The sequence below is a fragment of the Apostichopus japonicus genome, chromosome 9 (genome assembly GCF_037975245.1).
Source record: "Apostichopus japonicus isolate 1M-3 chromosome 9, ASM3797524v1, whole genome shotgun sequence".
Taxonomy (NCBI): Eukaryota; Metazoa; Echinodermata; class Holothuroidea; order Aspidochirotida; family Stichopodidae; genus Apostichopus; species Apostichopus japonicus.
Genome location: NC_092569.1, coordinates 5,403,258 through 5,428,454, shown reverse-complemented (window position 1 = coordinate 5,428,454; position 25,197 = coordinate 5,403,258). Strand labels below are relative to the sequence as shown.

General features: G+C 39.6%; 1 protein-coding gene across 3 annotated transcripts in view; it reads right to left on the bottom strand.

Moving 5' to 3' along the window:
• The window catches only part of LOC139974572 (uncharacterized), a 124,539-nt gene that overhangs the window by 30,752 nt on the left and 68,590 nt on the right, over positions 1–25,197 (bottom strand). For all 3 annotated transcript variants that reach the window (XM_071981819.1, XM_071981817.1, XM_071981818.1), the window contains exons 2-3: positions 16,581–16,709; positions 10,415–10,581 (exon numbers count right to left, since the gene is read on the bottom strand). In XM_071981819.1, coding sequence (XP_071837920.1) covers positions 10,415–10,581; positions 16,581–16,709 — 296 coding nt within the window. The remainder of the gene's footprint in view (positions 1–10,414; positions 10,582–16,580; positions 16,710–25,197) is intronic.

Genomic DNA, 25,197 nt, shown 5'->3' with positions numbered 1-25,197 from the left:
TAAGAGTTCACTGAAACTTGCATAAAGCGCTCCATTCAACTATAATGTTAACGAAAAAGAGAAAATAAGTGTGTGGAGAGGGGAGGGGGAAGGGCGAGGGAGAGGGTGGATGTGAGGGTGAGGAGGAGAGATGAGGTGGAAACACCATTCTACCTGCCTAGAGTATACGCCTGTGATATTAACGTACAGCTTGAGTTAGATGGGGACAAGATATGTGGGTGAGGAGAATGTTGAAGCGGTAAAGTGGGTGCATGATATAAGGGGAACCTGTACCCCAATCCCGCCTACCACACCCGCCCACCCCCCACCCCGCCCACCCACCCACACACACTGGCAGGTTAAGGTTTAAAGTTGACGTAATCATTGTCAACTAATGTACCGTAGCATATTAGTTGGAGAGCAATACTTTGCTTGTCATTTCTTGCTAATTTCTTGCTAATTTGTTTGAGTATAAAGAAATATCAAATTTGATCAGTTCTTGCCGAAATCTCTTAACTTTGACGAGACGTTGCTCAAGAATCGTCAACGTTTCGTTCCACAGCTATTTAGGTCTGGAGATTGCGTGTTACTTTGACTGAGAGCGATTGTTGTTTTCGCCCATTCCGAGTAGAATGTAAACATGTTGTGGTAAACCATGCAGGCCGCGTTAGTGCGGGACCAGTATTAACCTGCATGAAGAAGTATGCCATGGCTAAGGTGAAAATGTAATAAATAAAGGAAAGGGGTTTGACATTCTTGGTAATGGTTTGTCAACTTTCTACAAGAAACGCAAAAGTCAAAAGATAAAAACGACTGTGATATTTAAAGGTTGCAAACATACACAGCGCCAGAAAAAACCCACAGGGATGGAATAAGCGATAAATGAGATCGCCCGAGAAACCAGTGGCGGAGCGTCCATACAGTCAGGGGGGGGGGGGCGGACTCAAATGGACTGCTGGCGCCCTTTTCAGCTTTTTACTACTTTTTACTTATTCGCGATTATTGACTTTTTATTGCGCTCTCATCTACCTATTGACATTTGTCATATTTTGTTGGTGTAATTTTCTGACAAAATGGCGACGACACCTATTTATTCTTCGTTTATCTGCAAATTAGCAAGGCCTGGAAAGGGTCATTTCTTGCGATCTAGGGAGTATCTTTACACCAAAATTTCCTGTACGCTCCGCGCCAACCTGTGGTGGCGCTCCGCTTATATAGTGTCGAAAGCGCCCTACAGACCATTCTTGCCCCCCCCCCCGACCAATACCCCTAGCTCCGCCAATGCGAGAAACACGTTTGTAAGTTGGCTCAGAAAAAATCCTTGCAAACTTATAAACCCCTGAGTTGATAAACCAAAGATCTGGAAAAGCAAAATTCATTGCCCTGATATTTTGTGAAATATTGACAACATTCTCCTCCACATAAACTAACTTATTTCTGGTTAAATCGAGACGTTGGAAGTGGAGGGCGAGATGGGAAGGTTAGGGTTGCCTGAGGGGTGGTTACCCCTTTAACTTATATGCACTGAGGGGCGAGGGGGGGGGTTAGAGGGAGGGGAAGTATCTGCTTTTCTAATTTCTCTCTTCCTTACAACCTTGTGACTAATATCCCGCACGCAAACTAGGGGAGGTTGTATTTGTTTTTCTTCAAGAAGGTACATGTTAGTTCTCGAAATATTAAGATGATTTATGTTTGTCGTGAAGTGACGGTCAAGTGCATTGACCCAGCTTTAAAAATACCGATGTGATATTTTAGAGTTAAAATAAAGCCCGGTAGTATTTACTTTCCCTTGAACGAAAATCAATAATGTTAATTTGTTCACTATTGTTTATCACCGCGTGTATGCCTGTCGAGGGACCTCTTTACCAAGTCTCCGAGGTACCTACATCCAAGAAAGATGACTTTTGACAATCTTGAATGCATGAACTGAAGTCCTTCTTTGCATGAATATTATGCAAGGTGTTAGCTATAGTCGGCTTCTTTATACTCCGCGTAAAGGGGCGAGAGAGGGGGTATTTCATTTCGGCTCACGCGACCCCAATCAGAGATTAATTACCCGCGATACGCTCACTCCAAATGTAGCTGTCGGTTAAAATCAGTCTCTTTATAGGGATCAGTGAAAATTCTTCGAAAATCTCAGGAGATATTGGAGAGATGAATATCATGGAAGGCAAACACAGCTATAAAGATACGACCGCATCTATTAATTCCACACGACATGTGGAAGAATGCATCGATCGCCTCGGTGAGAATACATTAATATTGCTATCTTGTCATGTTTTTCAGATTTACGAAATTATAGTAAAAAAAACATATAGTCTCTCATTGCTATGTGGGAAAGGCTTTGAATGATTTGGGTGGTACACTTATCAATATATCATACGCCAACAGCCAAATATTCCTCCTACCCCCTCCCCCACCCAGCTAACTGTTATGTAATAATTTAACAATATACTACGAAAACCAGCATATCAATGTTTAACTTTGTCAACGATATATACGGCTAATTTGAGCGGAAAAAAGATCATGATACCACATAGGCCTACATACATATTCATCTCAAGACGTTACATGTCTTTTTATGCTATTCATCTGAAGGCAGAGGGGGGTAGGGAGAGACCTAAAACAGAGCACAGTACTAAATGTTTGAACGGTACTATAGGCTATCCTAAAGCCTACAACTACAGACATCAGGATGATTATTCATCTCTATTAATCCATTGATAATCCTCTGTACTAGATTAACAGATTATGCAACCGGTCGGAGAGAGGGGAGGGTTACAGTGAGGGGAATGAGAGGAGGAAGGGGGAGGGGCAGGTCGGATGAAGGCATCTGAGAGGGGAAGGTGTGAGGGCAGGGGAATGAGATGGAGAGGAATACATGGGGAAAAGGTTTCAGATTTAAAACTACTGACCGACGACCCGACGAGTCTGGAAGGATCTGGAATTGCTTCAGTCATATTGATACCCCACTCCTCCCCTCTCCTCCAACCCTCGCACACACCAACAAAAAGTTACGGACTATACGTTTGTGTGGTACACAGATACTCGACCCCAGAAGTGACCTTTCTAACAATGTCCATTAACTCAATCAAAAATACGTTAAAAAAAAGCCGCTGTATTAAATTGACTGCGTTACTCTTCATAAAATCACAGTCTTTTGATCTACCGTAATCAAATTAAGAGACCGTCGGCAAAAAAACTCGCGTTTAATATTTCATTTCGAGGTGTACTCCCAAGTCAGAACCGAAAACCTTTGCTAATGAGAATCTTTTAATGATCTCTAGCTAAGACAACACACAATTATGGTACTCTTGCACTTTATGAAAAAATATAATACCCTCTGTAATAATGAGCTATGTAAGGTTAACATTATCCCGTCCCTTAAGTATTGATATATAGTACAGAACGAGTCTAGACTTTGTTAAATCATCATGTCAGATCTAATCAACATACCTAGAAACTCTTTACGTATCTGCCTCTTTGACTGGATTACCAAAGACGGCGGTGAATGCGCCGAGCATTAACTTTCACTCCCATGTACTCTGTGATAATCTGACGGACATATAATCGCAGACGACACCCATGGTGTAACAACACATACTTCAGACACAAGGGCGCGAGGAACAAGGGCCCTCGGTCCTTTCAATTTCACTCATGGGATTGTGTCATTTTAACCTCTGAACTCCCTTTGGAAAATAATCTTCTGTCGGGGGAAAAAGAAACCGAGTTTAAGAGCTTTTTCAAACTTTCCTGCGTTTCGACCGCTCTGTCAACTTTTTCTAGCCACGTCTGTTATTCATGTTCGTGTAGACGATCGTAAACCAATCGCCCGCCTTGCAGGGATTCCGTAGGTCACGATCGGATCGATTGACTTCTTTTCCCGCTCGCCGATAAAACGACACCAAAAATGTGTCAACTTTTCCCCGGTTCTTTAAACATCAAATTTGTGACAGATATTGGAGCTTTGAATCAGACTGTAAGAGAAGGAGGCTAAGGTTGAGAGGTTGTTTTGTCAGGCTTAGCAAATGTTTTCATATGTTTGTGTTTATGTAGTTAACTAATGCTCTCGATAGCGAGAGATGACCCCGGACGGGGTCAGATACGGCTTAGAAGACAGCGCGGCAGTCGCCGTATCGAAAGCGAAATCTTTTACAGACTGAGAAAAGAAAAGATACACCTGCTTTACTCGGCCTGATGGATAGAGCGTTCCCGTGTCGCAATATATCGGGTTTCTATATTAAAGGGTTTTTTCAACCAAAATGGGAATATTATTGGCCGTTTAAGTGGGAGAGACATTGATTGTCAGTTGGATAATGAGGCAGACACGGGGGAACGGAAATTGTAAGAAACAAAAACTGAAAGAGCGTCCTCTGTTTATAAAAACCCCAAAACGCGTGTACATATATGATATTGCATGATATACTGGCCTGTATTTGAGTATATTTGTACACTCAGGTATAGGGTGTGAAAATTTATATAAACACAGGGAAACCACAACAATAATGACTTCCTGAAAGCATAATCCTAGAGTCGATGCCTATATCATTGGTTGTTATTAAGCTCCATTTCACAATGATTACGAAGATGGTATTACCTAAATGCCTAAAACCACACGTTATGCTTGAGTACCGGTATACTGTTGTCAAGAGAGAGGGTATATACGTAAATGGAACACTCGGTCATGACCTTTACCCTTACTCTACAATGAAGTACTATCGTGAGAGGTATATGATAGGCTGTCGAACCTATCCTAAACCTGAGGTACACGTGGGACCCAACTAGTTTAGGGATGAGTTAGTTAGCCCAAGGTCGTTCAACCATTGAGTCGTTGACCCTATATGAGATTTTATTCAACGTTGATATTTTTTCTGTTTATACTAACGGTTTACTAATCCTTGGGAAGCTTAAATTTTAAATGCACCTGGAGCAAGCTTTCAGGGAAAAGTCTACCCATTTTCCTAAGAGATATTTGAATTTGGAGTAGAGAGAATCGGAGGGTGGAGGGGATGGTAGGGGGTTGCTTTTAAGTTATGTGTCCTAAATGACGATCAGTCTGCTGTTATCTCGTTTTGTTGGCGTCATAAAGTAAGGGCTTGTTACTCTGAATGGTACTATAAGAAACACCCACATTAGCATATACGCAGTGGCGGTGCGTCCGAGTACGGCGTATCTTGTATATCATCCAATGAAATGACTAGTTTCATGTTCAGTATATGCGTATGTAGTGCATGTATGCTAGAACTCATAAAGCTACCACTGGTTTTTCAACGCCAGACAAGGATAGAAATAAAAAGTAGGGAGATATGGTGGATGGCAATGGGGTGGGTGTGAGTATATGGGAAGGGGAGATGGATGGGGAGGGGTAGGTGTTGTAGGGGTACATCGAGTATTGAAGCGGTGCAAAGTTGAGAAATTGGTTTTAACTGTTAGCCGAACTCATCTCAGATGATCCACAAGGATCTTTGATGTTTTTTGCACAAACTCCCAGGCTGATCGGATTCACAAAAGATGGGGGAGAATGTCACTAACAACTTGAAACCGCAAGAAGAGGAAGCAGTTAAGTCTTCTTCAGTTCCGTTAGGTAAAACTCATGAGAGTGTTTCCCTTGATCTTTTCAAAGATGATAGAGGCACTCGAAGATGGCCCTTTGGAGGGATCCGGGAGTTCTCATGTTGAGGACAAATCAATTTGTGAAGATGAACAGTTTAAGATCATCGGATAACATTTTGTGACTGGGACTTCACACCTCAGCGATGACGACCGATTAATTCTGTAACAGCTTAAAAGAAAAGGACTAGTCATATATCCGGTGGTAAAAAACCGCTGTCAGTACTATAGAAGATCTTGAAAGCACAGTCAACTTTGTTTTGTGTGTTCGTGTGTATTGTGTTTTGTTGTTGTTGTTACTGCTGGTTTACAAAAAAAGCATAAAGAATAAAAGACCTGCACTATATTGTTCTTTCGCAGAGGGCATTAGACCACGGATAATATCAGACGATGCGCAAAGCCGTCAAGCCACTTAACCCTAACAAAAGCTTGTTTATCTTTAATAAATAATTACTTAGATGTTTGTATTAGAAAATGTCCCATTAATCTCCTTTTACCTGAAACTTCCGACAGTTTGATCTAGAAACGTCGGATATTGTCCAGCGTTACGTATTGTACGCATAATAATATAAGTCATAAGATCAGTACAGTCGTTCGGTCTGACTTGCCAAGGTTATCACGTCTGACCTGAACGTAAGCCAGACCTACAGGATTTACCTCCACCTTGTTAAATTCAAGGAGACACGAACCTCAAACAATCTACTTTAGCTTGTATGGCAGAGATATTTGTGAAGAACAGCCCCCAACCATACCCCACTTCATTTGGGAGATATCTTGTCTGAGGGGGGGGGGGGCAGTCTTTTGTAAAAATGTGATGTCATAATTTCACCGGGATTTGAAACTTTTTATCCCTTTTTTTTTTCTTCTCAGCTCCAAGATTTCAAGATGGAATGTTAACAATGTCGATACTGAAACCAACGCCATCATTGTAAAGAACATTTTTAGATTCAGCATTTTGCCAATCCACAAAAATACAGAAAAATAGACATGGTAATAAAACTAAAGAAAACCATAAACAATTTCAGAAATAGTGGCTCGACATTGTCATCATAGACTCGATGAAGAAGTCTTTCAACATTTTGTGAGAAGGAATATTGAATCCATATATCCAATACCTTTGAAATGGAATGAGATTTTTCGTAGCTGCTTGGGGAAGTCGTTAATGACAGCTGTAGCTATCACATTAATTAATAATGATGACTACATGGTTAATGTCTCCTTAAAGTTCATCAGTACACCGCCAAACACGTTAGAAATTAAAATACATGGTTACTCGTTTTGAAACTTTTGAAACGACAACACATGCTCTCCACTACATATTTCCACACTTATTTCAATACGTTTCAGTTAACACTCTTCAAGCCTGATATCGGCGATGATTTGAAGAGTCAGAAACCAGGTATAACCAGGTATAAAGTTAAAAAATAATCTCAAAATGCTGAAATTGGAGGTCACACTGATGACGTTTATATACAAGTCTACTTCATGAATATGCATATCTCTGTGTCAGTACTTTACATCCAATGAACACAATGGTTTCACATTCGATCATAATTACGTCGTACATACGTCTGTGAGTAAGATAAAGAGGGGAAAGAAGGTACCAAAACCGGTCCTGTGGCCGGGTGGATAAAGGTGGTGGCAAGTGAAGCAATGAGGCTTAGCAATCGGGAGGTTCCGGGTTCGAAACCCGGCTGGGTCATAGTAAGATTTTCGTTTGTAAACGTCGTAGGCGCAATACCTCACAACGTATAGCTTAGGCTAGTACTGATATCATAGTGGAACCATGCATGTGAGCTTTTATTTACTTCTTTGAACGTGAATGCACCCCCTATCGTTGGCAGTCTTCACCCGCATAGCATCAATGAGCAGTAAGTTTATTCACGTCGTTTTTTGTCATTTTCAGGAAATTCTTCCCAGGAAAGTACATCGAAACTGGAGTGACTAGTGGGGCAAAAATGATGGGGGGGGGGGAAGCTATGGAAGACTAAGTGTACAAATAAACAAGACAAACAGTGAAAAATTACACTTTCAGACGCAAAACTATTTTCGCGCATTATACATGTATATCTTTGACTTTGGTTGTAATCTTCAGATCACAAATTTTGGGCCAGACAATCTTTAAAGCCGCCAGTAGCTAGCTGCGCGGAAAAGCCTTATCACATTTGAATGATGCGGGTGTCAATTGTTAAGGTTTGTTGGGAAAGACTTGTCACGTGGAATCAAGAGGCCGTATCCGTTCTGCAGACGATAAAGAAGCTGTCTCTTTCAAGATGTGGGCCAGAAAGTCATTAATCATGGATATTCAATATTCAATATTTGAACATATTTGAAAAGAGTTAGACAAAAATCGTCTTGCATTGTAAGTAAAATGTCAGAGTTAATATACCTGGCAGGTGAGATAAAACATGGAAAGGAGAAAGGTTTATACAGAGGGCGCCCTTTGACCCCAGGTGCTCTCTCCCTCGTGTCTCGTTTGCATACCGCGGTGATAGACCTGATAACCCGAGGTTGCAAATACTTTTTTTTCTTATTTTTTTTGTGTAAAGTTTCACTTCTTTTTTTCTTGTCGAAGCCTGAGAAAAATCAAAGCAAAATTTTGGGTTTTGCCAAATTGGTGGGGGAATAAACAAGTTTTTTAACCAAATGGGATGCGTCAGATGATAAAAGTAGTCGGTTAGAAATGAGAATCACCTGGTGCCAACGAGCACCCTGGCGAGGGGGTATCCTCCGGGACCGTCTGTGACCTGTTATAGTATTGCCTCCTGCCATGTAGCCAGCTCACTGAGTATATACGGGAGTGAACGAGGCGAGTGGGTGGGTGGGTTGTAAGTTGCCATTCGCTATGGGCCATAAAACCGAAACGGTTTATGCGTATCATGGGTAGAGACCATTAAAACTCGATTAGGAACTACAAGAAGATATTGTTTGTGAATTTAAAAGAAAATCAAACAGTAACGCCGGTTAGGAAACAGCAACCTATCGAACCCAGTGTCTCCCCATGGAGTCATATAGGGCGTAAATACAACGCTGGCAATAAATAAATATTTATCGTCTATGGCAATGCATGGAGACGGAAGCACGCTATAGGTTAAATATTTCAAGAGAACCTTTTTTTCTTTCTTTCTTTCTCCATTGGATAGAAGACGACATCGGCTAACGTGTAGCGTATATTAATAATCTGGGTTTGCCGATGTAGCGTATGGTCTATTGATGTAAATAATTAGCATATTTAATGCCTATATACATGTCCAATTAAGTACATGTACGAGACGGAAATATTTGTGAAAGTTCCTTACAAAGTTGTTTCCCACTTTGAGGGCAAACAGTATTTTGTTCCCAGTCACTCCCAGGTAGATGATTGCTATAAGCGTACGTGTTTCAAGGTGTTTGACTGATCCCCTTGCTTGTAACTACATAAACCGACCAGCAGGGCAAGGGTACCCTGTGACATTATAACGTGATTATGTATGTGATTATAGTCACATGTTGAGACTATACTCTCATACAAGAAGAAACGATCATTCAAAAAAATGAAAGCGATCATTCGGCTCGTAGTCAGCAATTCTATGTCCTGTAACTTGTGAAGTTTTTGTACACATGATAGTGGCACAGATATGGGTGGGGGGGGGCATAAAAGTCGCGGGGAACGCCCCACACCCGTGCTTCGGCTTGACTGTGGGCCTGGATATTATACTTACAAAACTTACAAACTTACAAAAGGTTCAAATATGAATTATTAAATGAGTAGTCGATTTTAATGATCTATAAGATATTAACATGGAGTTGTGCATTACGTCATTCGTGAATTGTTCTCAGTTTTGTAACATTTTGTCAGCTGACTGGTCTAACCTGGTTCTGGCCAGTACCTGTCGGATGCCTGCCATATACATGATGGACCAATGCCCATGGTAGTAGGCCCGTTCTTAAGAAGGACCAGTGCCCACGGAGGGCCAATGCCTGAAAAGTTTCAGTATAGTACCCACCAAATGGTCAGTGCATTATATGCACCAACGGCTATTATACCTGTATAGGGCTAGTACCCATGATCAGAAATCCAGAACAAACGGACCGCAGGGCCAGTGACCATGGAGAGAATAGATCAGTCATAGGGATCATAACTTCTTTCATCGTGTTGAAGGGCCCAGGCCTATTAATCGCAACTCTTTTGATATCAGTCTGAATCGACTAGTCAGATGTTCCTCGCGATGAAAGATGTTTACTACAGTAGCCTATACTCCCTCGTTTTATGATGTCTCTTTCTTGCCTTCTCAGTATTATCCTCTTTTTTTTCATTTTATTTTTGAGAAGACAAATTCTGTTAAACTTACAACTGTCATAATCCGTTGCGAATTTTTATGTATTGGGACATTTGTGACCCTTTACGAAATTGATACAGCCTTCCCGACGGATTTAAGATTTTTTTTATATTTATATATTTTTCTGTAATTTTTGATTAACTTAATCTCTGACGTCATTACTAAAGTTTCGACTCGTCTCGCTTTTACTCAGTCCGGATGTGATCTCGTGAAAGATTGTATAAGAGTCTTGTCGGGTTCCATTAGAGTGCCACGTAAGTCGTGACGTCAGTGAGGACTGGGGTATACACTAAATTATTGCGATTGAAAGGTTAAATCAAGCCGTTATGATCAAATCGTGACGGGAATGGATTTATGATACCTCTATCAGGGTGAAATAGCGTCGATTTCATAATATTATATATAGTCTATATGAGACAATGTTTCGATCGAATATAACTCTAACAGAGCATTTTATATGAACCGAGCGAGTATGAGTTAACTGAAGAGATGTAAGATTCCATTACCTGTGAACGACCCCTCTTTCATGCAGGTGGTGTAGAGCTGAGACCAGCTGACGTACGTAAACACGTGACCTCGACTCTGAAAGGTAGCCATCTTTTTGATTACGTACGTAAGATAGTAAATCCCCACCAGCAACATACTCCGTCACGAGAAAGTACAGGTTGTTTGACTGTACATAAAAAGGATAAGAAAGACAAAAAACATGAGAGGGCAATGTAAGTGATGACGTAGCTTAGCCATGAAGTAATCAAATTTTAAGACCTCTGGGAAGACTACGTTACAGGGTGTGGTGCAACACCTTGTCCCAGTCGACAACAAAAGGGTGTGGTCGCTACCACCGATGAACCCTGTCGGTAGTAATTTTCACTCTCACGAATCAATTCTCTTTTGGTTTCATGCTTTTATTATAGTCACAACGAAATAAATTACCGTGAAGGTAATTTTTGTTCGTTTAAAGCAACGTATTGTCTCCACTGCCTGAGACAAGCCCACTTAAAGGTACTGTAAGTTTGTTTGTTTGTCTGTTTGTAAACTCAGTGCACTGTTTGGTAATCAAAGATGTATAACTTTAATATAGGACGATATCAATTTACTAGTTGGTTTGACTAAGTAAATTGAACACGGCCAGTTGGGACAATTTACATATGCTAATTACCACTCGATAGGTTCATCCTATAGCATCATGTTTCAAAGCACTCGTACTGACAGTACAAATAGTTCCTACCCTTTTGATGATAGAAAGAGGATATGCATACTGTACAAACTGTCAATGTGAGTGCATTGAAGCAGGACACTAAAGTACAGTATGAAACAAAATATTGTCCCAATTGGGTGAGTGAACAAGATCCACCAAACGAACACCGGTTGGCGAAGTGACGTCATTTTCAAAATCAGTTCACTATGATTGGGACTATGACCATATACATATTATACGATAACAGCGAGATACTATGATTGGGACTATGATCATATACATATTATACGCTACCAGCGAGATACTATGATTGGGGCTATGAACAATACATATATTTTACGATACCAGGGAGATACTATGATTGGGGCTATGGGCATACACATATTATACGCTACCAGCGAGATACTATGACTGGGGCTATGAACAATACATATATTTTACGATACCAGGGAGATACTATAATTGGGGCTATGGGCATACACATATTATACGATACCAGCGAGATACTATGATTGGTACTATGAGCACATACATATTATACGATACCAGCGAGATACTCTGATTGTGACTATGAGCATATACATATTAAACGATACCAGCGAGATACTATGATTGTGACTATGAGCATATACATATTATACGATACCAGCGAGATACTATGATTGTGACTATGAGCACATACAAATTAAACGATACCAGCGACATACTATGATTGAGGCTATGGGCATATACATATTATACGATACCAGCGAGATACTCTGATTGTGACTATGAGCATATACAAATTAAACGATACCAGCGAGATACTATGATTGGTACTATGAGCACATACATATTATACGATACCAGCGAGATACTCTGATTGTGACTATGAGCACATACATATTATACGATACTAGCGAGATACTCTGATTGTGACTATGAGCATATACAAATTAAACGATACCAGCGACATACTATGATTGAGGCTATGGGCATATACATATTATACGATACCAGCGAGATACTCTGATTGTGACTATGAGCATATACATATTATACGATACCAGCGAGATACTCTGATTGTGACTATGAGCATATACATATTATACGATAACAGCGAGATACTATGATTGGGACTATGATCATATACATATTATACGCTACCAGCGAGATACTATGATTGGGGCTATGAACAATACATATATTTTACGATACCAGGGAGATACTATGATTGGGGCTATGGGCATACACATATTATACGCTACCAGCGAGATACTATGACTGGGGCTATGAACAATACATATATTTTACGATACCAGGGAGATACTATAATTGGGGCTATGGGCATACACATATTATACGATACCATCGAGATACTATGATTGGTACTATGAGCACATACATATTATACGATACCAGCGAGATACTCTGATTGTGACTATGAGCATATACATATTAAACGATACCAGCGAGATACTATGATTGTGACTATGAGCATATACATATTATACGATACCAGCGAGATACTATGATTGTGACTATGAGCACATACAAATTAAACGATACCAGCGACATACTATGATTGAGGCTATGGGCATATACATATTATACGATACCAGCGAGATACTCTGATTGTGACTATGAGCATATACATATTATACGATACCAGCGAGATACTATGATTGTGACTATGAGCACATACAAATTAAACGATACCAGCGACATACTATGATTGAGGCTATGGGCATATACATATTATACGCTACCAGCGAGATACTATGACTGGGGCTATGAACAATACATATATTTTACGATACCAGGGAGATACTATAATTGGGGCTATGGGCATACACATATTATACGATACCAGCGAGATACTATGATTGGTACTATGAGCACATACATATTATACGATACCAGCGAGATACTCTGATTGTGACTATGAGCATATACATATTAAACGATACCAGCGAGATACTATGATTGTGACTATGAGCATATACATATTATACGATACCAGCGAGATACTATGATTGTGACTATGAGCACATACAAATTAAACGATACCAGCGACATACTATGATTGGGGCTATGGGCATATACATATTATACGATACCAGCGAGATACTCTGATTGTGACTATGAGCATATACATATTATACGATACCAGCGAGATACTATGATTGTGACTATGAGCACATACAAATTAAACGATACCAGCGACATACTATGATTGAGGCTATGGGCATATACATATTATACGCTACCAGCGAGATACTATGACTGGGGCTATGAACAATACATATATTTTACGATACCAGGGAGATACTATAATTGGGGCTATGGGCATATACATATTATACGATACCAGCGAGATACTCTGATTGTGACTATGAGCATATACATATTATACGATACCAGCGAGATACTATGATTGTGACTATGAGCACATACAAATTAAACGATACCAGCGAGATACTATGATTGAGGCTATGGGCATATACATATTATACGATACCAGCGAGATACTATGATTGTGACTATGAGCACATACAAATTAAACGATACCAGCGACATACTATGATTGAGGCTATGGGCATATACATATTATACGATACCAGCGAGATACTCTGATTGTGACTATGAGCATATACATATTATACGATACTAGCGAGATACTCTGATTGTGACTATGAGCATATACATATTATACGATACCAGCGAGATACTATGATTGTGACTATGAGCACATACAAATTAAACGATACCAGCGACATACTATGATTGAGGCTATGGGCATATACATATTATACGATACCAGCGAGATACTCTGATTGTGACTATGAGCATATACATATTATACGATACTAGCGAGATACTCTGATTGTGACTATGAGCATATACATATTATACGATACCAGCGAGATACTATGATTGTGACTATGAGCACATACAAATTAAACGATACCAGCGACATACTATGATTGAGGCTATGGGCATATACATATTATACGATACCAGCGAGATACTCTGATTGTGACTATGAGCATATACATATTATACGATACCAGCGAGATACTCTGATTGTGACTATGAGCATATACATATTATACGATACCAGCGAGATACTATGATTGTGACTATGAGCACATACAAATTAAACGATACCAGCGAGATACTATGATTGAGGCTATGGGCATATACATATTATACGATACCAGCGAGATATATGATTGGGACTATGAGCATATACATATTATACTATACCATTATAGATACAGAATGATCTAACATCGTACGAAACTGGTATGTATGGGTCTTCAGAATGGTGGGGAAGGGTAAGTATAGACGTGGACCCATAAAATGAGTCAATGTGGGCCAGTGGTATACCATGTTACAATATTGGGTATAGGATAAGGTGTACTATAGAGTGCATCTATGTATTTACGCAGGATGATCTCAACTGTCACCTCTCAAGTTTGTCCGATTACGTAACTCTTGCCACTGATGTTTTCATGGTGGTGAGTCTTTTAATATAAGCGATGGTGGAAAGTGTCAAGGGAGGAATGAAGAGAACGGGAACTTGGATGTTAGACAGGGCGGGAGTAGAGTTGAGGAACGTGGAACTCATAAATAGTGGCGATGTGTTTTTGTGGTTTTGCTATACCAGGAAGGATGTTGATTAGTGGACATTCAAGAGGAAAGAGACGGGCCATTTCCTCTCTCTCTCTCTATAAGGGTAGAACAAATGTCTTAATATTAAAACCAAGACATAAGAAATACTCAAGACCAATTACCAATTGCCGTCAAATTGTCCACGCACAATTTTTGTGTCTCTGTAATTGAATCTTGTTTACTACAAAATTTATTATTTCCTCCTATGTAAATAATCACTTCCTTCTTTGCTGTATTCTCAGTATACAGTCACTGGTATATACTAGAGCTTCATTCCCTGCCGGTGTACCCGGGCTGATTGACGTGCTGGTTAAACCTTGTCATCAGTCAGGGACTCCCAATAGGTATGCCGGAAGCCTGTTCACCCGAGATTATCTTGATCTAAGTTCCGGTAGAGGTTAAGATTACTAACGGAAAAGAAACCATTTTGGGATTAATTTCAAAGTTCTTTGGAAGTGGATGTCAAGTTTGGTCGTCGTCTGTTAGCGAGAATGGGGTTTGGTGGAACTAAGACGCTTTAGACGGGGTATCCCAAACAAACCATTAAAAGTTGTCATAAAGTTATTCATAGCCTATATTGGCTCTAGAGGGTCAGGACTGTGCATTGCAGTGTACCCAAGAGCCTTACTCAGTTCAAAGCCCGAGGAACTTTTCTCTGAGAATATGAGGAGTTGGGGAGGAGGAGAGGAGGGAGTAATGGAGGAGCACGGGGCGGGGTTCAATGAGCGCATCATATAGCTAAAATAAGATGCATAGTTGTTTTTTTTAATTTTTTTATGCATAGCGTGACTTTGTTTCCATATCTCACTCACCACAAACTATGACGACTTTGTAAGGATTCCAGTTATATTAACATACTGGTTTTGAAACAAGTATATATTAACTAAGTCAATAAACAAAACAATAGACTTAGTGTTAATCTTCTTTGCATAAGAATTGGAACGTAAGTTATTGTTGTTATAAAGTGTATTCCACTCCCCTTATTCATATTCCACACTAGGCAAGAACATTTAGCGTGTATGATTATAAAATACAATGCGTCTAAATTCCATTTTTATATCCTCTAGTAAAACGTCATGAATTAGATAATAGGTTACTTGAAAAGCTTCTTATATAGTAAGCTTTTATTAAAGGAACAATCGAGTTTTTGTTGTTGTTGTCAATTATGAACATGCGCACTGGAGTTCATGAAAGAACGAGTTGTTTACTCAATAGCTGGATTTTTAAGTTCAGAGCAGCTTTGTGAGTTAATTTTGGTTAATTTGTCGATGATGTGCCATAAATAAAATTCATAATAATGTGATCAGTTTGACTAATCAAGGCTCATATTAAATACTTTTTAAGAAAAGTCACCCTGCAGGAAAGAACCTGGGCACGAAAAACCAAACAACTGGTCCGCTCTCAACCTCAGTCCCCTTGTATCGAGACTGTGACTGTGTGATCATCGTCAGGTGTGTATCACCATTCCCCTCAAAGGGGAACAGATATTACACATGATCTCAGCCAAAAGGCCGAAAAGCTCATTTTAAATAATGAAGTTTAAGTCCAAATTCTTAACATTCTCACTTAACCATTTTCAGTGTGGTAAAAGAGTGTCAGGGTAACGAGATATGCAAGTATCGCATCGCATCGCATTCACAAACAATGATCGTTGATTTATCTTTGTTTGATGCAAAAACTAGCAGATTTGTTAAAATTAATAACCACATGCAAAGCGAAGGTGATTTCTAGTCTTGTGAGTATAATATCTAGGGATGCGTTTAACATAATTATGTGGACTCAATAATCGTAATAGCTAGAATTATATATATGCTTACCTTGATAGTCTCATAAAGACGCGCTATATTCGGATGACGTAATTTACTCATTACTTTAGCCTCGCGGTATAAGTTCTTTTGCATGTATTCTTCTTTCAGCTTCCGACGATCTATAATTTTTACAGCGACCTTTGAAAGAAAAAAAGGAGAGATTAATTTACTCAATAAATGTTAAGTCATTTGTCTAATAAATGTGTGAATATTTGAATATTATTGCAATTGAATTAGATCAATTATTTCCCACGTACACACAGGAGGCATGGGATGGGGTGGTGGTGGGGGGGGGGTTAGGGGGTTAGATGGTGATCTAGGATTCTATAGAAGAGAGGGTGCGTCCAATGTAGATGTGTTGGGGTCCTCCCTCTCCTGCCCCACCCACGAGAAAAAATTAGACATTAAATTGTACATTTTAAGGCATGTTTATACTACAGATTAATAAAGTCTGAAGGCAAGGTTGTGCTTATAACTATACTTTTGATGTTAAGTGCAGAGGGGTAGGGGGTGCACAGCTCAAGCTCTGATGATTATCACTGTGAAACGAGGACTTTGACGTTAGCATTGATGGGCTAAGCGGGGTGGGTGTAGGCGCTTCGATTGTTGTTAAGTTCGCTCATTCATGAATATTTTGATAGCACGCCACACACAGTTCCTGCTTTTGACAGAGTGCGTCCTACTGCTGGTGTGGTTTTTTGTTTGTAATCAAGTAAAATGAGTCACGGTCCACCGATATATTGTTTACAAAAGAAAAGACGGTTTTGCTACTTGGTTAGTACTTTGCCATTAAAAGGTTAAAAATCTAAATAGAAGTTAACAGATGAATCTTAAACATCAGCAAATTCACAAGTTTTTTCAGAAATAATTCCGAGAAATAGGTCCAATTAGGCTTGCCACTGTTTGAGAGGAAGGGGAATGAGAGGTGCAAGGAAGGGTGAGGTCAAGGTTCGTGCCCGAACTCCTGTTGTGTGGATCTCAGTTTTGGTAGATGGGGTGCGGGATGGGGGGGGGGGTGGACGTATTCAGGTTGTGGTAACCCCACTCTTGATTTCATCAATGAAGCAGGGTTTTTTTCTTAATTAGTTTTCACTTAAAGGGTGTGAAGACTCGCGCAAAAAGAAATATCTAATGCCAGTAATCTGACCTAGTTACGCGGTTTGGGGCGAGTCTTCAATGCCTTTAATCTGGTTAATCAGTGCATTCTTAACAGATAGTCTATTTCTACATATATTGTATTGACCGCGAAGCTAAGGCTTAGGGACTACCAACTTATTTCCCCCAGCCTCTCTTACTGTTTACTGCTGCACCAGTGGCTTCGGGAGCTAGGTAGGAAACCGGAGAAAAATATGTCATAGGTCCCTCTCTTTCACCCCCACCTAATTGACCTCGGGCACAGGGACTGTACCAAAGGCCCCCCCCCCTCCTTCTCGCCACGCAAGCTTACTACTCTGTCATCGGTTAGACAATTTTTAGACACTTTGGGTGGTAGAGTGAGAATTAGGGTCATTAAGGGCCAAGGTTGTTAGTTCACTGTAGATACGGCAGGATGAGAGTGTTAATGTTGTGCTAAGGCAGGTAAGTGAGGAAGCAAAAGTCAATTCATCCATCCATCAATGATCATCATCATCATCATGATAATTAATCTCAAACTGAAGACCATAAGCACAGTGTTCACAGCAGACGTGTATCGAGTCCCGTATACCATATATATGTATAACATATACATTAACTCGTTCTCGTACGCGAGGCATTAGATACTAATGCAAAATTACTTACTATGAGGCTTGTACTCGTACTCATACTAAGGGGGAAGTTTACTTGTACCCACGGTACTCATGTTGTTATACTCCTATCATTCTGCCTCACGGCAATCACAAACTAGACTCTCGCGGAACTGCTACGCATTGATAGATTGTACTTATGGTCCATTGTCATAGTCCACAACAGGTCCCTGACAACACACTAATCATTTACAATATATCCAGATATAACCATTTGCCCACAGAATAAGCTGCTTTTTCCCCCACCAAGGCTTCAACTTACTTCCCTTCATTGCAGAGGTGGCGATTGTGTTTGTTATTTGTAGTTTGTTGCAAAGAGGTTACATCTTGTTTTTCAATATTTTTCGAAAACAAAATGGACAACAAATATTCGTGGTTTCTTTAATTGGTTTCTACAATTTTTGCTGTTTGAAGTAAAACAAGCAAAACTTTGGAGAAACCCCCTGTAAAATTTACCCTCCTGCAAGATCCTGTTGTGGTATGAACTCCTTTTATGGTGGTGTTTGACACAGGCTAATTTTTGTACCCACGACATACCGTACTGGGGCTTAGCGAGAGGATTATTGCACTACCTCTCGTGCGCCTGGCACGCGATTGTCGTTGCAAGAGGTCACCGAATCTGACCCCGTGTCCTGGTATCTCCGCCTGTTTTAGTGGTATCAGTTGCGATGGGCCTGAAAAACGAAACTGTTTGCAGGTCGCAAATCGGTTGTTTAAACTTCCCTCTGCGGGAAATATTGGTTTTAATAGTTGGATAGAATGCAAACTAAGTCCAATTAAAATGCTCATAGTTGCGAAAACACGTCATTGACACTTCATAAACGCTCATTTTGTTATTACATTTTCGCAAGTTTCGATTTGTTTATAGACACAATCAGATAATTTGGGAAGGAGCACTAAAACGAACGATACACAAATATTTCATATGTAAATACTAACAACCAAACATTTGTAGGTAACATTTCATGATTAAGTAGAAACGAACAGGAGACAGACATTATCCCTGGGGGTGGATTAGAAACCCCTGCAGGGGATGAACTATGACTGACATGCTAAGGCTTTATTAAATATCCATGAGTTCTGAATTTCGATGGTATGAAGAGAGACATGATCTTGGCAATGATCATGTTTTCAGAAGCGAAGCGATGAGCTGCAATGTGGATTAGCATGAAATGTTATTGAATAGGGTAGGGTGGTGGCAAAAGGGCGGGGAACACCAAAAAATAATAATAACAGAAGATGTTACTTTAGCGGTTTCTGTGATTCCAAGATGAATCATCATCTCTTACGGACAGACATACTTACGGTAATGTTGTTGTAGCTGTTGTTGTATTTATCGATTATTAGGTGCCTTGCTATGATACGATTTACTGGCTTTCAGAGTTTTTAGTAAATAAGGTTCAGCCGCAAATTTATGCCCGTATTGAGGTCCATAATATTTTAGATATATTTGGTCTACCAATAATGGCGTGTATAACTGCAGGCGTTATGTTACACATAATGCACCAATACCACCAAATCAATGCCCAAGTCTTGGCTCCGTTCCCACATCATTCCATATAATTAGATGATAACAAGAACGAAAAAATAAATACAGTTAAACGTCAAAAGTCTAGCCTACATGTCTATATGTAATAAACCCATTCAATAAGACATATTCATCATACAGTATCGGTATGCGTTAGAGAACCTCGTGACTTCAATGCACGGGGCTACATGCTGACATGGCTGTACATGCTAAGGACTATCGTTCATACTGACAGGACTACCGTACATACTGACTGGACTACATGTTTACAGGGCTACATGTTAACATGGATATATGCTTAAAGGGCTACATGCTTGCTTAGAGAGGTACCGCAATGTTTACAGGACTACATCATTACAGGGTAACATGCTTACATGGCTACATGTTAACATTACCACATGCTTAAAGGGCTACATGCTTGCTTAGAGAGGTACATGTTTACAGGATGCATGTTTACAGGGCTACATCGTTACAGGGTAACATGCTTACATGGCTACGTGTTAACAGGACTACATGCTTGCTTAGAGAGCTACATTTTACAGGAGGGAGTACATGCTTATACAGGGTAACATGCTTATATAGGCCCATGGCTACATGTTTACAGGGTAATATGCTAGCTTAGCGGGCTACATGTTTACAGGACGCATGTGTACAGGGCTACATGCTTACATGACTACACACAGGACTTATTAACAGGACTACATGCTTTAGTGCTACATGTTTACAGGGCTACATGTTTATATGAATATATACTTAAAGGGCTACATGTTTGCTTAGAGGGCTACCGCATGTTTACAGGACTAGCCTACATCTTTACAGGGTAACATGCTTACATGGATACATGTTAACAGGACTACATGCTTGCTTAGAGAGCTCCATTTTACATTAGTACATGCATGTACAGGGTAAGATGCTCATATGGCTACATGTTTACAGGGTAATATGCTTAAAGGACTACATGCTTGCTTAGAGTGCTACATATTTACAGGACGCATGTTTACAGGGCTACATGCTTACATGACTACATACAGGAGTTATTTACAGGGCTACATGCTTACTCAGAGAGCAACATGTTTACAGGGCTAAATACATGTTCACATGGCTATATGCTTACATCGCTACATGTTTACAGGATATAAATGTTCACAGGGTTTCCTTCCTACAGGACTACATGCGTACAGGACGTGGGAAATCCCTAAACGATTGGCTTTCATGCTATGAATCTAGCGTCAATCAAACCCATTACGAGGCTTTAAGTCAATCGAATGATTAAAACGAATGTTAGCTTCATCAACTCAACAATTGAAATTTTATCAGTTTTTATCGCTTTAACTAACAAACCATCCCATGGAAACAATCAAATTAGTCAAATTTACGACTCACGTCGTGATTTACAAGTCAACTCTGGTCAACTTGAATCAAGTGATTGTAAAAATATTTACCACTTCAACGTGAAAATTTACGATCAAGCCTCCCTCTGTAACCAATCTTTGATTTAATTAATTGGTTGGTTGTTACTGTGTAAAGCTTTTCCTCAAACTTTGTTATCAGTCGAAAAACAGACAGATAGTTGTTCCTGACCGCTGTTTAAGTACTCATTCTATTTTAACTTTGAACGTCAAAATATGTGAGGTTATATAGTCGAGAGTTATCACGGTGGATAAGGCGAAGATTTGTCATGCCCAGGGACATGAGTTTGATGAGGAATTACATTGGGGGAATGCTGTAAGGAGATTGGCAGGGTCGGGAGGGAGAGGGAGGGGCTGAGATGTACCGCTTGTGGGAGTCTCCTTGATAACAGTCTGCCCTTATGATGACTTGAGGTAGAATTTTTATTATCGATATGCCATTGTCCAAGCAAAATTCAAAATGTGAGCGCTACCAATTGTTTCTTCGTTAATCCGGTTTAAAGATATTCAGCTTTAAATATGCTAAAGCTCGTGAATTCTCCTTTAATGTTAAATCGATGATGACCACGGCTCCCCTGAACAGGACTTAATGCCATTATCAATCCATTGTTTTATAAATTCTAATAACCTTACCAAATCATGATCTTTTTGACATAATACGAACAGCGGAGTACCCTTGGATGGCATTCAAACACCATGCAATAAGACATATTCATCATACAGTATCGATATTGACAGTATCGGTATTGACACAGGTTTTAATGCATATTTAAACAAATTTTTTGGGGCCATAGAAAACCTATTTTTCTTTATTTATTGCTCTTTGGGGCGATAGAAAAAAACTATTTTCTCAGTTTTTCTCTATTATTGTTATATGGGGCCATAGAAAACTTATTTTTCTGCAATGAGTTCATTGTTGTATCTGAGGAAAGTGTCGAATTGTCTGTGTGCTAGGTCCCTTAGTAGTCCCTTCGCTTTAATTAATGAGTCATTTTCGCACATATATTAGGCCTTAATGTGGATTAGAAACATTACCGTGTGTCCCATTGACATGCAGGGTTCGAAAACTATCTTTGCAGTCCACAGAGAAAAATTGTTCTAAAGAATTTGTGTCTCTGTTGTGTCACTGAAAGAGAACCAACCAAACCAGTATAAACACTCTATATCCTACTAACACATTAGTGTTGACATTTAACACTTAAGCAAGTGTTGCACATAATACGTTTTTTTATTTAGTATACTTATAAAGTGTTAGGTTATGTTTGCGAAACCTCTTTGACATAAAGTGTCATATTTAGACTTGCTCAAGTCTTCGGACTCTAAAACCGTGATAGCTTTGATGTGACAAAAAAAAAGGACTTTTCCTTGGAGAAATTGTCCATCACGACCGCATACTATGACAATGATAGCTGAGTTAACTTCTCCTATTGTTGTGCACTACAATTACGTACACCAGTCTAACAAAATAGTGTCTTTTCAAGTTACATATTGAGGAATAACACAACCCGGTCATCAGTATCTTGGCCACAAATTTTTAGCTTTCAAGGGATTGCTAACGGTTTTTAAAAGTACTTCACTGATGGTTCTGAACCACCAGTGTTATCCAGACATCGAGGAGTGTTAAAATTAGATTGAAACGAAATGTTTCTGTGAAAGAAAAAAAAAATAGTTCGAGGGTAATAGTAAAAACGATCTTGAAGTTGGAGCATGCGTGACCATTATTTTGACTTTCTAGCATATTTGAGGTCAATACGGATGACCTTTAAAGGAGACACAAATCATTATTGGTCTATATTATAGAAATAAATGATATTATGTGCCACTGTTTTACAAGCAGATGAGATTTGTTTCCACTTGGGCGATGTCCCATTAACGTTACTTCACACACAAGGCCGACGACTTGGTCAAGTCTATATATGACATCATCGAACCACAAGCGCTTCAATTTGTTACGCTTTTTCTTTATGAGTGTTTGCAAATGGCAATTAAAAAAAAACAATGTTGAAACTCTTAAACATGTCCTAATGATGACATTGGTTCGTGCGTCAAGACTGTATTCTGCCTTGAAAATATGGGAAACACCCCTCCCCCTCCCAACCCCCTCCCACCCCCAAACATGAAAACAAAATCCCTAAACAACAAAGAGAATATGAAAGGTTTCATATAAGCCAAGTGGCACTATGATATCATAGATGTTTATGATGATAGCTCACAAACATGGCCTTTACAGTAGGGTATCTCCCTAATGAAACCACGCAAATTGTTCTCATTGTTTGAGGGAGTTGTTCAATGTTCTTGGCAACGATTTCTGTCATATAAGCCAACCTGGACAAAGATAATGGTTGGTTTTGTGTCTTTTTTAGTGTGTCACGTCCACACAAACACTGAAGACACAGAAGACGGACAGTTGGAATTGCCATAGTGACAGTCGCAGTTGCCTCACACACCTTTAATCTATCGGACCTTCATTACCCCCCCCCCCCCCTGCCCATACTCGACATGAAACTTCAAGAAGACTCATTGAAGGCTATATTGTATTGACAGGGGTCAATTTTAGCCTTAACATCTATATTTTATATGTTTCTTATTTCACGGGACACAAACTGTGTAAATTAGTATAATTGGTTGGTCTACTTGAGTCCGTCAAAGAGAATCAATTCTGTGAATTAGCCAGTGGTATATATATAGGAAATCTCGTGTTTTTCGGACATAGGTATGCAAGAGCCGTAACCTAGACTACCCTAGACGCAGGGAGTGTCCAATTGAATTAGAGAAAATAACAGCATCTTGATGTCAAAAGTGATATCTGAAAGTGATAAAATATTACCAGGTTACTGTGAAAGCAGTTGGGGTGTCTAAGGGGGGAGGTGCGATATCACGGGGAACGTGACACGATTCTTTCAACATTCAATAAAAGAAGTGAGTGTAAAGGTGCTGTCCGGGTAATTTAACGTGTAATGGACACACACAGTAAACAATAAACTTCGACACGATGAACTTCGAGGTACTTTGACAAAGAAAAAAAAACTATTGCAAGTTAATATATGTACAGGTGTATGCAAATTAAGGAACGGTAGGAGGTTATGGTAAATACCATTATTGGCATAACAAAACAAAAAGCAAACTGATTTGTTTGGCTATGTTTACACAGAGAGAAAGAACAGGGTCTAATTTACCGATGGAAATTACAATGTACGTTATAGTAGCTGGTTATACGTTTCACTACCAAATTTTCAAAATATTCTCGCGCACTTGATCTAGTGACATCACTACGACAACGTTTAGTGCGAACGTTATGAAACACACCTTCTCGTTTGTACAACATTCTCTATAGAAATAAGAATTACCAAGTAGTGACAACAACTTACAACCATTATATTTCGATAAGTGCGAATTTAATGCCTCATATAGGCATGTGTCTTGATAGATGAGTACATGTGACTCTTGTGACGTGAAGGTTAATTCGACAGTTAGATTACCAGTGATTATGAACCAATCATTCAACTGTTCACTTGCCTGCAATTACGAAGAAAAACTGAAAACACATACTGACACAAAACGTGACTTACGAACAAACCAACCAAAACAACAAACTGAATGAAAAATAAAAACAGCTCAGAAACTAGGATTTGGTTATTAAATGAACCGCTCTGAGCCTCTGCCAGTCTGTTTCAGATCAAGAGGGCGTCCGTTCGTGGAGGAATACATATATGAGTCGGGTGTTATACGGCGAAAGCGCTCAATTTGATTGATTCCAATATCGGCTTTTGAATTTGAACAACTATAGACCTATTTGTAAACTTCACAATTAGGTCCATCGACGATCACGTGTCACCTTAGACAAAACTTCTCGCGTGCATCTTAGCCCAAGAAAGGTAAGTATTTTCGAGAACTTGTATAACGTC